The sequence below is a fragment of the Crinia signifera genome, chromosome 19 (assembly GCF_055691185.1).
Source record: "Crinia signifera chromosome 19, ASM5569118v1, whole genome shotgun sequence".
Classification (NCBI taxonomy): domain Eukaryota; kingdom Metazoa; phylum Chordata; class Amphibia; order Anura; family Myobatrachidae; genus Crinia; species Crinia signifera.
Genome location: NC_139226.1, coordinates 28,731,709 through 28,750,002, shown reverse-complemented (window position 1 = coordinate 28,750,002; position 18,294 = coordinate 28,731,709). Strand labels below are relative to the sequence as shown.

Below are 18,294 nucleotides of genomic sequence, written 5' to 3'. Positions count from 1 at the left end.
GCGGGAGGGGGGGCCGCGGGTGCCGCGAATCGTGGGAGGGGGGACGCGGGGGGTTGCAGTGAATCATGGGAGGGAGGGTCGCAGGGGCGGGGGGTTGCCGCAATGACAGGGGGGGGAAATCGCGGTAGGGGGGGGGGTCGCGGGGGGTGGGGGGTACCGCAAGGAAGGGGGGGCCTGGGGGGTTGGCACAAATCGTGGGAGGGGGGGTCGCGGGGTGCCACGAATCGCAGGAGGGGGTGTGTCACGGGGTGGGGCCGCAAATCGCCGCAAATTGGGGGGTGTGTGTGCTGTGAATCGCGGAAGGGGGGTCGCCGGGGGGTGCCGCGAATCGCCACAAGAAAAAATCAACACAAAGGTCAACACATGTAAATGTTGACATAAGTGTGGCACTTCATTGGTGTCCATGTCGACACATGAGAATGAATATGAAAACATTGAAAAAGTGAAAAATAAATCTTGTCAACCTTTTTCATTGTCGACCATAGCCATGTCAGTGTTTTGCATGTGCCATTTAATCGTGGGGTTGCCGTGAATGGGGGGGAGGGACACATTGCTCTGTTTCTGGACTTTCTTCTTAATTTATGGATTACCATCACCTGTGCTTAAACACCTTTCTTATCAATTACCCTGTTTAAAACAGGTGATGACAATCATAAATTAAGATGGAAGTCCACAAACAGAGCATTCTGTCCCTCCTGGAGAGGGTCATGTTGGGAGGTATGGAGGTATGGGGCGCTCACCTGGTGTGTCTGGTGAGTAGCTGTGTCTTTGCTGTGTAACATGGAGAGGCAGAGGGTGTCTGGCACTGTCTGTGGGCTCACTGGGCTGGTTCTCTGTCGTGTGAGTCAGTCATGTGAATCAGAGGCTCCACCCAGCGTTACAGCTTCAGACACATTTTGAGTGACAGATGTAGCCAAATATATAAGAGATGCCCCCTGTAGTGATCACTCACCACAGCTCTTGACACAGGGGATGAGTGCAGCAGTTCACAAAGAATATATAGAAAAATATCCTGCACTTCACAATCATGCCTTATTCATGTCATCGCTATTTGGAAGCACCTACATTTGTGAGCAGCTATTTTCAAGGATGAAGCACACAAAGAATAAAACTAGAACCAAAATATCTGATGAGCACCTTGAGCACTCGCTGAGAATTGCAACAAGTTCCATCGAAGCAAATCTGGATGCATTGGTGGCTGAGAAACAATGTCAAACATCTCACTAACTTCATTTCCAAGTAAGTTTAATATGTTAACTATGTTTTCTATGTTTTTTTGGATGATCAGGTATCGTTACTGTTATTTTATTTTATGTGCGGCCCAAACCAAATTTTCAACTTCTAATGTGGCCCAGGGAAGGTGAAAGGTTGGACACCCCTGCTCTAGAACGATCCTGGATTGCTACAGCAAAATCTAACTGCATGTCTCCCATAAGGGCTGGTCTCAGACCTATAGACTATTTTCTTCTGATTGGAACAGATTAACTATTTTTAGGGCAATTTGGGATCTAGAGGAATCAGAATGTGTGTATTCTACAGTACATCTAAGGGTTATGGGGCCCATTTACCATGCAATACATGCAGCTAATTCCCCGAAAACACTTGTTTTGGGGGGTTAGTCTCTACTGCCTCGTTGCAGTCTAAATATACTGTATATGGCTCTATGAGGTGAAGTTCCACCACTGGCCACAAGACGGACCAAATCATTTTTTTTTTATTCTAAAAGAGGTCATAACAGAAAGTGAAAGCAATTTTTGCTGGGACACATATCTGTTTCAAACTTGCTGAATAGGAAGAGAGGGAGCTGCTTATGCTGGGTACACACCAGGACGACGAGGGTCCGATCCCATCAATCTAGATCCAGTTCCGACCGATTGGATGTAGATTGTGTGGTGATTGGGCCCTTTTCTGTCCTGTTTTGATCCGATTCCGATCGGTTGCCCGGCCCCGCGGGTCGGTCGTTCGTTATTCAGATCCTACCTGCAGCAGGTAGGATCTGGAAACGACGATACACCCGGCTGCGGGTTGCCATCGGATCGGAACCCGCTCACTATGCACATTGTGAGCGGGTCGTGCGCACCGTGTGATCGTGAGCGGATCGTCCTGGTGTGTACCCCGCATAAGACAGAGATAGGAGGTAGGAGCAGATAGTGACTGGTGGTGGGGTGGAGAGTTTGTGGTCTAAAACCGGTCACAGCTCAAAGTGAAAGTAAAACATGTCATGGCTTGAAAGTGTAAACACATCGCAGAAGCCGTCATTTTGACAGCTTTTATTGAGCGTAGTATATTAGGACATTACAAATAAGGAAGGTAGCTTTATTTCGAGAACAAGGCAATGCAAATATTCTATCTACCATTGCGTCTCTGGGGAATTCCCAAGAATGATTTCAGCGTTACAATACGGTTATTGCTACCAAATGTAATGCTATGTGCAGTATTGTGAGTCACTTACCTCCCACAAGTGCCCAATAATGGGGGCGTCTGCCCACGAATGCTCGGCGTTCAGCCCCACCTTTCCATTTTTGAACACCACAAGTGAGAATGATTTATCAAACCACCTGTTGGAGGCAGAGTAATACGGGGTCAGGTACTTACACAGAGAACCGGACAGTAAGAAGTAGCTACCTGCCGTAATAGCCCATGGATGCATTCTGCGCCATCTACACCCCCCTATAATATAGCAGTGTTCCCCATATAGAATGTAGAAGAAAACAGTCGCCCAACTATTTTGTAAAAGAAAACAAAATATCGACAGATAAAATTCTATATTTGGTGTTTTCCGACCAATCAGATTTGTTTTTTACGTCATGCTACCTGAAAGCTTAGCACCAGTATATTGACAATGGTCCTATCTGAGAACCGATACAATGTGTTCTGACCTGTCATAGCATTTCCCATGTAGTAAGGACTTCGCGTAGGCATCCAAAGAATTTACTGGGTCGTCTGTGTTGAGTCCCTGCTCACTATCGTCCAATGTGACAAAGAAAGCGGCTTTCTCCACAAGATCCAGACACTGCAGGTTCTTCCCGCTGCGGAAATAGGACTTCCGCGCTTTAGCCCAAGTCGTCCTTCAGCGGGGATGATAAAAATCAATCGGTCATTCTAATCCAGGCGATCGGAGGATACTGGTGACGTTATACAGAGTTCTAAGCAGTAACAACACTTATCGCACGTACCCAATGTCCATACGCACAGACCCACAACACATTGAGAAAGACTGCAGCAAACACAAAACAGGAACAGGTTCTAGGGGACGAGGATCTCTCACCTGTCTCCTGCTGTTAAGGCAGCCAGTTTCTCTTCCCCGGGATGTGGTGGGCTTGGGTCATCCAATATATGCTGGAACTGGAGCTCGAGTTCCTTGGGATTCAGCAAACGTGCGGCATGGTACACCCAGACTCTGTAGAAGCATCCCTTGTGGTACACTACAATGTGCTTGCTGTCTGAGTAGTGTTGGATGGTGTCTGCACACAGAATGAGACGTGTCTAACCCGGATGATGCACACCCAACTTATCGGAACAGTCAGAATATTTCCTCCCGGTTGTCATGTACTTTTCATTGCATGAGCTATAATATGTCATGCCAGGTGCTGTGGAACTACACGTCCTATCATGCCCTCAAGCAGTTTTGTAGGGCATGCTGAGCTGTGTAGTCCCACACCAGCTGGAGTGTCATGGGTTGCCTTCCCCTGAACTACACTATGTCATGCAAGGGATTCTATTCACTTCAATTAACACCAGCAGATAAGGGGGTTGTGGGGCACTGGGTGTCTTGAGAGGGCGCCAAAAAATGGGTGGCTTTGCAGTAAGCTGCGGTTCCGTGTGTTGGGGGGGGGGGTCAACCCAAACAGACAGAGATATTGGCAGAAAAGGGGGTGTGGAACCGCGCTTTATCTATTAATAATATGCAACAGGTGAACAATTTTGAAAATTAAAAAAGTACATTTATTCACATACACATTTAAAAAGATAGGTACTGGTACTAGTTTTCATAAAAATGGAGCAGAAATAGTCACCCAATTCTCCAATGGGATAATGTCCATGTGTCCGTTCCTAGGTGTGCTTCCTATGGTTGTCCCATGTAGGTTAGCCGATAGTGGTTTAAAGGACTGTTTAGGAGTGATGGTATCCTCCAGCTCAGGGAGCCCCTGTTGGTATAGGGCTCAACCTGTTTGTATAGGGAGCCCCTGTTGGTATAGGGCTCGACCTGTTTGTTCAGCAGAATTGAGTCCTGGTAGAATATGGCTGCAGGGATGTGCTGGGGAAGATGGTCTGGTCACAATAGGAAAATAGGTGGAAGATCCCAAGGTGGGTGTCTGAGCTCCAGTGCACCGACGCGTTTCGCTCTTAGGGCTTTATCAAGGTGATGTCTAGTGTACCTTGCAGTGTACTTTGTAATGAAATGTGTTTAACTATTTCTAATGCTCGTTTTTTGATGAAAACGGCCTTATTATTATCAGTTCTGTCTCCTATTTTATACAATATGAGCCGATATTGACTTTTACTAACTAGTTAAGCAAGTGATTATTACATGCAACAGGTGTCACCCATTCACCCCATTACTAGGGGTATAAATTACTGGTGCAAGGTACACTAGACATCACCTTGATAAAGCCCTAAGAGCGAAACGCGTCGGTACACTGGAGCTCAGACACCCACCTTGGGATCTTCCACCCATTTTCCTATTGTGACCGGACCAGCTTCCCCAGCAGATCCCTGCAGCCGTATTCTACCAGGACTCAATTCTGCTGAACAAACAGGTCGAGCCCTATACCAACAGGGGCTCCCTATACAAACAGGTCGAGCCCTATACCAACAGGGGCTCCCTGAGCTGGAGGATACCATCACTCCTAAACAGTCCCTTAAACCACTATCGGCTAACCTACATGGGACAACCATAGGAAGCACACCTAGGAACGGACACATGGACATTATCCCATTGGAGAATTGGGTGACTATCTCTGCTCCATTTTTATGAAAACTAGTACCAGTACCTATCTTTTTAAATGTGTATGTGAATAAATGTACTTTTTTAATTTTCAAAATTATTCACCTGTTTCATATTATTAATAGATAAAGCGCGGTTCCACACCCCCTTTTCTGACAATAACACCAGCAGATACTGTGTAAGGGAAGTATGTTACCTGCTGGCACACAAAGCTGCTGCATGTATCAAGCTTCAAAGAGTGATAACGTGTAGAGTGATAAGCATCCAGGGAATCAGCTCCTACCTGCCATGTTACAGGCTGGGTTTGAAAAATGACAGGTAGCATCTGATTGGCTGGTTGTTTTATCATTCTCCACTTTATCACTTTTTGAAGCTTGGGACATCTGGTCCTAAAAACATTACATCACAGTTTGAAATCACGTAATATGTACATCTGAGGAAAACCAAAAGTCAACGCCATATATATATATATATATATATATATATATATATATATATATATATATATATAACACAAGCAAAAAAGAGATACCCGGCTTCACTCATATCGGATTCATCTCTTTTAGTACATGAAATGTACTGTTGAAAAATAGTGGATGTTTCTCATAGCAACCAGAGTCTGTATCATTTTCCAAAATGCAATAGAGAAACGATAGACATATGGTGTGTACACACGTTAGATGTGCCTTAAGATCCTATCCACGATCTGATCAGATAGGATCGTGGATAGGATCTTAAGGCACATCCGATTTGCATCCTATCTTGACTATATAGTGCAGATCTGCACTATATAGACAAGGCAGCCAAGACTTTCTGGCTTCCGATACGTGAACGCGCATCGGGATCGGATCTGGATCGCAAGGGTTAAAACCCTTGCGATCTGCATCCGATGTTGATCCGATGCCGATCCGATGTTGACTATATCGTCAACATCGGAAAGGAAATCGGACCATGTGTACACAGCATTAATCTGATTGGTTGCTACTCACAACATGACATCTTTTCATGTATCCCAATAGTGTAGTATGTCCAGTGTTCCTATTAGACATATATGTAAAGAAACCTTTACAAGTATATCTTTACCTTCTGTGTGCTGTGAATTTGGGTACTAGGTTTATTGTCAGAAAGAGGAAGACAAAAAGATAACTGTCTATATCTACACCTTGATCTGTGTGAGTTGGGGAATGACATTTATTATTGAAAGAAATCAGGTTCCCCGCTGCACACATCTCTTTCTGTAAAGATTTAAAGATACCTTTATAGGTACATCTCCATTTCTCTTCATACAAGTTGGGGTATGATATATTATTCATATATTAGACCTCGTTAAAATTCACTATTATAAGAACTTTATGCCATCTATCATCTGTATAATGAAGCGCGGGTGGGGGGGGGGGGGGGGAGGAGCTTCTTGATCGCCTACAACAAAGCCCTCTCTCTAATAGCATCACGATGGTGAATATTTACCACTTTTTGGACATACTACACCAGGCATGTCCAAACTATGGCCCACCAGCTGTGGGTGAAACTACAAGCCCCATCATGCCTTGCCCTATTTTTGCTATTAGGGAATACTTACTTTTGGCAAGGCATGCTGGGATGTGTAGTTTCACAACAGCTGGAGGGCCATAGTTTGGACATGCCTGTACTACACAATTGTATTGTTCTGTTTCTATATGATTTTTGTTGAGAGTGAAACATCTTTAAATTAAGAAAAGGAAAGGAAAGATGACAGTCTATTCGTCTACTAAAGGAGACAAATCAGCTACGAGAGAAGTCTGGTCTCTCTTTATTTTCGGTTGTATTATATAACGCTGACATGCGGTGTTCCCCGTTGTACATACTAGCAGCCATTGGGTTTGTGTTTTCTTCCCATAATCCCCTTACTCCCTCTTCCAGCTCTTTAGCTTCTCCTCTCTGTATTGGGGGTGACTAGATCAAGGACTTGAAAATATGACAACTAACAGGTAGTATCAAACCTTTACTTATAGCCAATATAGAGGGATGGACTGAATGTGTGTGGACTGTGAATGTGCTCTACATACATCTATTCTCAATATGCCCCACAGAGGGACATTCCCGGTGTGACAGAACCAACAGGACCTGGGTAACTCTGCAAAGCAACTATGACACACGGAGAAAGTGTGCTATTAATCTGATATGTGACGGATTCAATATGTGACTTTGTATATGAAGCACAGTAGAACTTGGCTTAGAAAAAAAGTCTGTATACAGATTCAGAGACTCAGTCGCACATAAGGATGCCAATCCCGGGGCATTTTTTCCATCCCGGGATTTTGGAATTGAAAAATGCTCAATCCCTAGATTGGCCTCCCTAATAAAAAATAAAATAAAAAAAGCCTCCCCAAACTGCCCACCATTAACTTACACAGGCGTGTGGGAGCGGCAGGGAATCCCTGGTGGTGAGTGGGCAGAACTCGAGAGCAGCGGTGTGGCTGGCTGGCTGCACAGCGTGACCACGTTACACTGTGCAGCTGGGATGGGAACAGCCGGGCAGCGTCTGAGCTAGTGCTCAGACACTGCCCGAAATCAGACTGCGCATGTGCAGTCTAATCCCGACATTCCGGGATTGGAAAAAACAATACTGGGATTCAAATCCTGGCAAATTTGGGGCCAAATACCAGGATCCCGCCTGTTCCAATCCGGTGATTGGTCACCTTAGTCGCACACAGAGTTGCATATCAAATTTATCAGCACACAGTCTCATCGTGCGTCCTAGTCATACTACAAAAAAAAAAACACCTGACCTATGTGCATTTCCCTCTACAAGACTCAGGAACAAAAGTGCTTTTTGATAATGTTCACTATATAGTGAAAATAGAGGAAGAACCTCAAAGGTAACCATTTATTACCCAGAATGTGTGGCTTACTAGAAAGAGGTGTCCCAGTTACCGCTGACAATGAAACAATGTGGCATGCTTAAAAGTGACGTGTACGTTTCCAGAAGCCTTGGGCCAATCACACACTGGCATTGCATTAGCAGCTTTACTCTTTGTAGTATGTGTAGCTGGCTGTAGCATTCTCTACTGCATATTTCACAGGTGAGATGGGTTCGGAAACATTAGGCAACATTAGAAACTTTATGGCAGATGTATTAAGCCTTAACAAGAGATAAATGCAAGGGTGCTAAAGAGAGAGACAAACGTCCAGCCAATCAGCTCCTTACTGACTTTTTTTTGAAACACAGCCTGTAACATGGCAGTTGGCAGGTGATTGGCTGGACGTTTATCTCTCTTTATCACCCTTGCATTTATCTCTTGTTAAGGCTTAATACATCTGCCCCAATGGGCCTAATTCAGAGTTGGATGCTATTTCTATCGCGGCTGTGTTCAAAGACGAAATATGCTAATGCCGCTGGAGAAGCCTGAAAAAAAAAAAAGCCACCTCCTGCCGGCATCGCAGATCTGCATCTGAAGACCCTTGCGGCCAGGATGTACTACAGTACAGTTGGTCGTCAGAATGTACTACAGTACTCCCCTGCCAGCAAGCAGACCTTGGCATCCTACAAAGATATGGGGGGTGCTGCCAAAGCCAGGAAAAGTGGCTCAAGCTACGGAATGCCGCCCATCCAATCATGCACCGCCTGTAGGACACCGCGAGCGAGATCGTAAGCCAAGGTCAGCTAATACGCAGTGCATATCTACTACGTGCGCTGATCATTAAACAGAGGAGTTCTGAATTAAGTGTTACATTTACGTAGAACTCTGAATTATGCCCAATGGGTGCTAATTCCAGACCAGTCTACTTATCTCATCATTAAAGATGCTCTAATAAAATGCCTGCCAGTAAGGATGAGGCCCTAGGCGTTTCTATATAATTGATCCAGATGTACAAGATTATTCCTACCTGTCTCTAATCCTGGGATACGTGCCGTGTTAAACATGTGCTCATACTGAGCTGAGCACATCGGCAAGCAATCTTGGATCATCAGCTGCATAGGAGGGGGAAACGAAAGCCGCACACCAAAACATATGGTGGGGTGAGGGGGGTGGGGGGGGGGGGGGGGGAGATAGATGAGCAGGGGGGGGGGGGGGGGGGGGGGGGGGAGGCAGCAAGGTCCATGGATGAATGAGTGCAAATAACAAAGATTGGTGGGAAAAGGGGCATCGTGCAAATGAAAAACATAAACGGGGTGTAACGCAAAATAAGTAGGGTTGATTTGTGCATATTGTGGGTGATCGATTAATAAACAAAGCATGGTGGAAACGGACAACATAAAAAAAACAAGCACAAAATAAAAAAGAAAGAAAAAGAAGGGGGAGAAAAAGGGGAGGCAAAGAGTACAGTAATCATTAAAGACATTCCACCGTCATAGGAAGAACATACTATATTAACAGAACAAATATCCATGTTAATATCAGCGGTCACACATGCAGAAATATGACAGATGAACCATCACCCCCTCCAAGGAGTTCCGGTCGCTAGTTTAATTGTTATTAGGTTTTTGGGGATTATATTTGGAGATTTTTTATGAGTTTTGTGTTTTCGAATTCTTTAGTTAGTTTTGATTTAAAAAAACAAAACACAAAATGTGGCTTGGAATAAACCAGATGCCGATTTACACAGGAAACCGGTAAAGTTTCAAAAGCATATGGCGCCACATTGTGAAAAGCCAATGGTTGCTCCCAAGACGTATTGACGCAAAGCTCTAAATACAAAACCCAAAAACTTTCATGGAAGCAGTTTCCGCAAACAAATCAGAAAGAGAGAGAGAAACAAACTGGTCGGTTGTTAGATCCCATTTACCATGTAGGCCGAGGGGATGAGTCTGATTCTAGAACACCCGCTCTCTCTTACCTGTCTCCTCTCCGGGTATGCGAGTGGTGTTAAAGGTCCGCTCCCACTGAGACGAGCACAGCGGGATAATGGATCCTGGAACCCTGCTCTGTTATTAGGCAAGGGAACCATCGCAGACATGCCATGAGGGGAGATAACACAATGTGAGAGAGTTGAGATGAACCTCTAGCTGAAATTCTGACCCACTCAACCCATCAGGACAGAAAAAACACACTAATGGGGGGGGTTTTCAATGAGCGGCAATGGCTGTGAGGTGACGGCGTTCTGTCCGTTCTCACATGATCACTAACATCACAGATTTCTCCTAGCAAGCCATTGCAGCATGCAGGCAATATACCATAGGATACTGTAGTAAGTGGTCACGTGCGCAGCAGCATTTTTGCCGCTGATTGAATATAGGCCTTGGAATCCTTTAGAACGGTTATTCAAATTGTTTCATTTATAAGGAAAATACACGGACACATTTATATTCTATGCATGAGTTTTCAAAACATTTTCTCAAAGAAGAAGTCAAAGTAGAACTAAGGGCCTTATTCTAGTTCACTCTGACAAAATCCTTCTTAGACGGACAAAACCATGTGCACTGCAGGGGGGGCAGATGTAAAACGTGCAGAGAGAATTAGATTTGGGTGAGTTATTTTGTTTCTGAGCAGGGTAAACACTGACTGCTTTATTTTTACACTGCAATATAGATCTCACTTTGAAGTAAAACCCCACCCAAATCTAATTCTCTCTGCACAAGTAACATCTGCCCCACCTGCAGTGCACATGGTTTTGTCCATCTAAGAAGGATTTGGTCAGAAAGAGTGAACTAGAATAAGGCCCTAAATTTCCTGAAAAATCCAGTACTACACTGGCGCCCCATCGACAGCTATCGCAGAAAGAATGGTTACCAGAGAAAGGATTTTGCCTGTCTTAGGCAGACAAAACCAAATCCCTGATAAGTGCTGGTATATTTATATTTAAGCCTATTTCATAGATGAAAGATAAACTGAAATCGTAACGGCCAGCACTAGTAGCAAGGGTGTGTGTCCTAGCACCTTAAGAAAAAAATTACCTGGAAAACCTGTATGTAATACAGCCAGTAAATCAAATCTACAAGTTAATGGTGAATTAACACAAAACCGTTATAGATTTCTCCTTCAGCACGATCGGGGGACACAGAATCGCTCTCCATGCCACGCTGAATATACCATTATGGCTAGTGGTAAATTGAAGAAGGTTCTAGAGCAGCGGTTCCCAACCTCGGCCCTCAGGATTCCCCCAACAGTTCACGTTTTCCAGGTCTCCAGACAGAATCACAAGTGAAGTAATTATCTCCACCTGTGGATCTATTCAAATGTGTCAGTGAGTAATGAGTGCACCTGCGAGGTGACTGGGAGAACCTGAACTGTTGGGCCGTCCTGGGGACCGAGGTTGAGAACCCCTGTACTAGAGGGTATGCAGTCATTACATCTACAGTGTCTAGGTCAACAGTAAAAAGGTCGACATGGCCAAAAAATTAGCTTTTTTTTAGGCGACATGTGTCGACAGGTGGTACAGTATGGCGTGGTGGGAGAATCTAATAACGCGGTACACTTAGATGGTGTCCATACCGACCTATGTCGACATAGACACCAAACAAAACATGAAAAACTCATGTCGAAATTCTGTCCATGTCAGCCTTTTGAAGGTCAACCTTATGACTGTCAAACTTTTGACCCTGTCGACCAATGGTGGTCGACCTTATGACTGTAGGCATTGTAGATCTAATATACCGTACCCGTTCTAGAGAATAGTCCGGTCTTCGGCACTTAGTGCCCCCTAGTGGATGGGACTGTTGGATTGTTGGCTAGGTGTTCCCTGCACGCCAGCTTAAAAAACACAGGGTGAGATTTAATAGGATGAGAGATTCAGAAAGTGAGAGATTTGGTGAGAAATCTCCAGGTTTTTTTTTTTTTTTTAAAGCGGCAATCATGTACACTACAAAATCACACTGGTTTTGCAGTGTAAATGATTGCCGCTTTAAAAAAAAAAACCTGGAGATTTCTCACCAAATCTCTCACTTCCTGAATCTCTCATCCTATTAAATCTCACCCATAATATAATATATTTCTGTACTGTTCATTCACATCAAGTGGTATAAAGGGCCCGTGTACGCTTACATATCCCCTCGCATGCAGCCGCATAATTCAGACCTGAAGTCAAATCTAGGCTGACTTATTTCTGCCAGAGAGGGCCAAAAAGAGGGCTGGGTGCTGGAGTCATGTGACGTCAGCCGCCCGCCCGAGCAAGCATCGGCTGGGGAGCATCCAGCATTTTCATGGGGACGGCCAGAAAACGCTGGGGGTTCCCCTGCGCATATATTTGCTCATGTGCAGAGCCCCACCATTGGAAACGGGACAGAATTCAGGTCTGAATTAGGCCCAAAGTATATTATAAGCAGCAGGGCACATATTATACTGAACACCACAGGCAGAGTAACACAAGCAGGTCTTCCACAACACACAAGCACAGGATCATTACCGGCTTCAGTTCCTCCCGAGTGAGTTTGCGGCGATACAAGAGCAGAGCGTGGACAGCGTTACCGGCCCGCGCTGCCTGGATTGGGGTCGGGATGACATAGAGAAAGTCCTAGAATAAATACGCACAAGTTATAAAATGTTTGACAAATCCCAGATGTCCCCTATTTCCCAATAGCAAGGTATGAATGAAGCTCCTGACGCAGATCCTTCCCTTCATGCAGCTGAATAGCCCCTGTTTGTTGGGATTCCGACTGTTGGGCAGTTATACAGACGAGAGCCCAACTGTCGGCGGTCAGTCATCCGGCACCCACCCTGACTTGTGCAAACCCCTCTCAGTGATTGGGAAATTTTGGAAGTTTTAGTAAATTTACCCCTGAGAATATATCCTGGTAAAACTTACAGAAGACACTCTAGGAGTAAGGGGCCTGATTCAGACCTTCTCGCTAAGCTACATATATTCTCTGCCTAGCGAGCATGTAAACGCCTCCCTGCCGAACGCAAACAGGCAGGTCGTAACCATCTCAGGAGTGTGTGACATGGCTTGAAACCACAATCGTTTAAACAGTAAACATGGCTTCTGATGGTCAAGCTGGGCACCCATAGGGTTTATTCACAAGGTCGTTTATTGGGTGTCTTCCTACACAAGCGGCAGATTTGAGATTTCTCCAGAACCACACTAATGTACTTGTGTCCGTCTCTGTACCAGTCTGGGTAATAATCGAGTTGCTGTATACATTAGGTTTTACCCTAGCGGAGAGACATAACGGCTGATTTACTCATTGCTTACCATGGCATAATAGTTGCTGTTGACCATAATAGGACCTCTTCCACGCAGATAAATATACTCTTCCCACCAATCGCTCACCTAGGATATAGGGATAACCATGTTGTTTATGCAATGAAGTCAGGAATAAATTACAGGAAATTAATATTTAAGGATACACAGTATACAGGGTGGACTTCTCAAACAGCACCTAAACCTACATTTCAATGTTATATGAAATACACGTGCGGCTGTCTAACCTCTGGAATCAGCAGTCCCACAGCCGCATCACCCGGGACCCAGCGGAATTCAACGCCACTTTTTCTTCTAAGCCCACCCCCAGACTCCTGTGAAACTAGCCAATGGGAGTCTGGGGGGGGGCTTAGAAGGAGAAGTAAAGAAGAATGCTGCTGTTAAACAAACAACGCTGCTGATCCCTGTGGTAGGACAATCACAACATATATTACTGTACATATAACATTGCATGTATACTTATGTGTGCTAACCAGCTCTCCCTTACCACGCAAAGTATGGTCTGCGCTTCAGCCACTCCGGAGTTTTTACCTGCTGCTACTTCTAGTGGCGACGTTTCCACCTATTTACAGGGAAGGGGGGTAATTCAATTGTTTTATCAATTCGATCCAGCTGAGCAATTCAATTGCTGCTCTGTTGGAGCGCAATCAGCTGCCAGTGCCTGCACTTCAGCTCCCTCCAAGGAGGCAAGCTGAGGCTTGTTTCGTTGGGTTTATCCATTATGTGCGGCTATATCCAACTATCATGAGCATGATACGTGCGATAAAAAGCAACAATTGTATATCTCTGTGATCACCGTCACTTTAGACAGGAGATCAGGGGGTAATAAACAATTGAATTGCCCCCTTAAAGACGTCGATGCGGAAGAGGTAGGAGTCGAGACAACATTTTATAGAAAACTCTATTTCTCCCAGAGAGTTCAAAGCCGCCACTATGTACAGCAATCAAAAAGAAATACGCTCAGATCTAGAAACGACCCACATCTAACATGAGAAAACCCCCATCGCTACTGGACTAGGGAGTCTACCCTATGACTGGACATTATCTTGGTGATCAATTTTTTGTACACTTACATAGTTAGAGGCCCACCAGGATTTCAGCTTCAGATACCACTGCAGTCTGGGTGCAAGAGTCACTTCAAAGTCCTTGGCTAGTGCAGTCATCCGCTTATACTCCTCGTCACTCATCAGGGGTTTCACTGACTCCAAATACTGCGGACAACATGGTGTTCATCATAAACACACACATACTGTATACACAGCACTGTACAGATGTGTCCTCCTACATCCAACCTCAATAAGTCATGCAGTGGGAGATGACTGGCGTGAGCGAGTCAGAGCCCGTACAATGCTGCTAATGTCAGGGGCTTTAAGGTTGCCGTACACTACTACGGGAAGTCGGAGCAGTGTATGGCCATCCGATCCCCACTGAGCCGCCCGGGATCGCATGCATGTGGTCCTTCTGCATGCGATCCCGTTCCACGCCGCTGAGACAAAGCCAGAGGTCAGACATGCAGGTAAGACCGGCCTCCAACTTCGATGCGCATGGGACTACGCATCGGATCAGATGGAATGTAAATAACATGTGATTTGGGATGTTTTCACCCCATTTTTCGGCCCGAACGGTCGTTGGGAGAAACCGTCCTAAATTGCAAGTGAATGGGGGCTTTAAGATGCATTTTTGCAAAATAAAAGTCAGACATTTGCAGAGTGCAATGGTACTAGGCTTGCCGATGGGGGAAGTTTGGCATGACTGTTCTAACCCTTACACTGCAGAATGCAAGCAGTGCCATGTAATGTGCTTTCTAAGGGAAAGAGAGGAGACACTTTTTCTGCATTCCTCACATTCTGAGTCGCTGGGTTGTACAGCTGTTGTGTACAATGTTTATATCCAACACCTATATAATATACTGTACATGTGCGCTTCTAGAAAGGCACCCCCTCCTCTCTAGCAGGCAGCGGTGTAGGCTCTGGGCACTAAGGTACCCTAGCACTGTTCCACTGCGTATGCACAGGTCTCTGGGAAAATGGTGTGACAGCCACTTTCCCAATGAACGCTGCATTAGGACCTACAGAGAATGCAGTGAGTGCGAGCTGCGGTACAATGCGGCATCCTGATATCCAATGAGGGAGAAGCAGGCCCAAAGGTCATAATAATCCGTGCACCCGTCTGTACGGACTCACCCTCTGCATTGTCAGTTTAATTCCTGGAACGGGAAGGCGAGGCAGCGACGCCTGGTAACTGTATAACATCGGTTTACGGCCCGAGAATATCTTCACCAAAGTCTAAAATGATAAATACAGAATACAATAGAAGTGAAACACTATAATATAAAAAATAAATAAAAAAAAAAGGATTCCTCTATAAACTTGTAACACAAGTGTGGGGAACCCAATACATTTATTTTACAGCTATCTGAGCACCATTAACTTATCATAGAGCAATATACACCATGACCCTAATTGTGTGGAGTTTGTATATTCTCCCCGTACTTGCGTGGGTTTCCTCCGGGTACTCCGGTTCCTCCCACAATCCAAAAATACACTGGTAGGTTAATTGGCTGCCAACATAATGAACCCTAGAATGTCTGTGTGTGCATGTACATGTGGTAGGGAATATAGATTGTAAGCTCCACTGGGGCAGGGGCTGATGTGAATGTTCAAATATTTTCTGTACAGCGCTGCGGAATATGTGCACGCTATATAAATAACGTAATTAATAATAATAATAATAATACATTGGAGAAATGGATGGGTTTTCAACACATTGACGCTGCTAAGTGATTAATAAACTCTGAGTAGTGATTTATGACCAAAAATAACACTGGACACTCTTTAGAACAGGGGTGTCAAACTCAAATTCATCGGGGGCCGCATCAGCAGTTTGGTCACCCTCAAAGGGCCGGTTGTATCTGTAGGACTATGTGTCCACTCTTTATTATCATAATAGTGTCCTTCATACAAGTATGTCCCAAATAATACCACTGTAACTCAGCAGTAGCATTCCCTCCTGCTATTGCTGTGAACTGCAGTGCATTAGGGCACACGCTGCCTGCACAGGGGGGCAGCACTCAGTCTTAGGGCATATGTCCTGCTTATTATCATGGGACACAGCAATTAATGATGGGTTGCAAAGTGCCAGTGCACACACACACACACAGGCAGAGAGTTTGACACTTACCCGCTCTGATGCGTCCACTCCAGTCTGAGCTGCTCCACCACCAAGGACACAGCTGCGCTCTCACACAGGCGCATTTCCCCCTCCCTCCTGTGAGTAGCGCTTCTCGCACTATCAATCCAGGAGTGGGGTGCAGCGTGCTCCCGGTCACTGTGCAGTGCACACTCAGCAGTAAGTGACCTGGAGCGCACAGCAGCAGCAGCACCATTCACCACGACGGACCTGCTCTTTCCTCTCTCTGGCTCCTATACAGCAGGTGGGAGCGGAGGAGGGGTTGACGGCCGGCGGCACTGCGCTAGAGGGCAGACGTTCTCTGGCTTGTAGGCTGCCGCGCATGCGCTGAAGAGGCGACTTTCTTGTTTAAAAAATAAAATCGAGAATAAAAGGTGAAGGCTGGCGGCGGCTGCGCGGGCCACATGAAGAGGTCTGGCGGGCCGGATTTGGCCCGCGGGCCTTGTGTTTGACACCCCTGCTTTAGAAGATTTGTATAAATGCGCATCTACCACTTCTACAAACAGCACATCAGGGTTGAGCCACAGCTAAGTAAGCTCCCCGCCACCACAACCATCTATAGGTGAGAAACTTTATTGCTACAAATTCAACTACAGTTACTGTTGCCTTTGGATGAACGGCCTTACATCTAGTGCATGTTTAGTATACATGCTAATTGGCATTACAATTACCATCGCGTACTGGGAACTTGTGATTCTTAAATGGATAATTACTGCTCATACTTGATTATTTGTTTCATTGGAGAGCCCAATTAATCCCTGGAGACACACGTGCCTAATTATTGAGATATTTATGCTTTTTATTATTATTAAGGTGCTTTTTTAGTATAAATTGTACTGTTTAATTGTATGTTTTTTCCTTCATATTTTTACAATATATAAATAATAATCTTATAAAGAGTGTCCAGTGTTATTTTTGGTCATAAATCACTACACAGAGTTTATTAATCACTTAGCAGCGCGATGTGTTGAAAACCCATAACACGTGCAGCAGCAGCAGCAAGTGAATTAAATCACATAGGTGCATATTTTGAGCACAGAAATTAAATCACTATATAAGAGCGCCAGGTTTTGTGAGTTGACTGGTCCCAATTGGTATCAGTCCTACTCACATTCTTTCTGCTTTGCCTAATAATAAGAAATTCACTAATTCTACACAGCATTTCTCACATTAACCACAATTCCTGCACATGCTGCTTTATACAAAAATATACGTAGATCTCTATTACTGAAGACTTCATTTATACCACTTTTACAACAAAATCCCGGTATTTGGAACACGGTTCCAACTTCCAAGCCAGGTTGGATACGGGATTTTGGTCCGTGCACACTGCGGTGCCGACCCGCAGTGTAAACGGGGACGACGCTTGGAGTTGAAATCCCCTCCAAGCGCCGGGACTGCCGACCGCCGCGCTGGGGCAAGTCCAGCACCAAGGAAAAGCTGCTGGGCTACCCTCAGCCTCCAGTGACCGACCCCCCCCCCCCCCCCCCCCAAGCCCACGTCCGCGAGGTGAATGGATGCTGCACACAGACATCCATTCACCTCCTCCCTACCTCTGCTGCTGTCTGCACAGCCCCTCGCGCGACCTCCAGTTTACGCCCCCATTGCTGTAATCTGAAGCCGGGTCGGATGATCTGGCATACCCATTTTCACTGCGTGCTACCAAGGTCCTGCCCATGTTCTACCCTGGTCAAGACCTGGCCAGAAGTCCCGTGCATATGGACACGGGTTAACCCCTTTTACACTGCCGCTGTCCAGGGTCCACAAGGGAAAACCCGAGTTTTTGTGGCGGTGTAAAATAACACAGGACAAACATTGCAGCGATCTTCCAATGGTATCATCTGACTATAATAGTTATGGCCGGTCCGGTTAGCAAATTAGCCTGATGAAAGTGAATACTGGATTGGCGGCTCTAGAATAGAACACATCAGTTCTATTATAACCATGTTATGAAATAAGACCTATTTTCTCTTAACAATACAGTCCTGTAGAATGCCAGGACTATGTGTACTAGCAGAGGTGCATTAGATGTATCCCAG

The 18,294-nt window shown here is 45.3% G+C and overlaps 1 protein-coding gene across 4 annotated transcripts in view; it reads right to left on the bottom strand.

Moving 5' to 3' along the window:
- The window catches only part of LOC146042297 (carnitine O-palmitoyltransferase 1, liver isoform-like), a 48,545-nt gene that overhangs the window by 14,258 nt on the left and 15,993 nt on the right, over nucleotides 1-18,294 (bottom strand). For 3 of the 4 annotated variants that reach the window (XM_083162245.1, XM_083162242.1, XM_083162243.1), the window contains exons 5-12: nucleotides 15,250-15,351; nucleotides 14,140-14,277; nucleotides 13,058-13,135; nucleotides 12,272-12,379; nucleotides 9,767-9,854; nucleotides 3,269-3,464; nucleotides 2,880-3,068; nucleotides 2,453-2,558 (exon numbers count right to left, since the gene is read on the bottom strand). In XM_083162245.1, the coding sequence (XP_083018371.1) occupies nucleotides 2,453-2,558; nucleotides 2,880-3,068; nucleotides 3,269-3,464; nucleotides 9,767-9,854; nucleotides 12,272-12,379; nucleotides 13,058-13,135; nucleotides 14,140-14,277; nucleotides 15,250-15,351 (1,005 nt within the window). Of the gene's footprint in view, nucleotides 1-2,452; nucleotides 2,559-2,879; nucleotides 3,069-3,268; nucleotides 3,465-8,815; nucleotides 8,901-9,766; nucleotides 9,855-12,271; nucleotides 12,380-13,057; nucleotides 13,136-14,139; nucleotides 14,278-15,249; nucleotides 15,352-18,294 lie in introns of all 4 variants that reach the window. The other variant, XM_083162244.1, reaches the window with a different exon arrangement.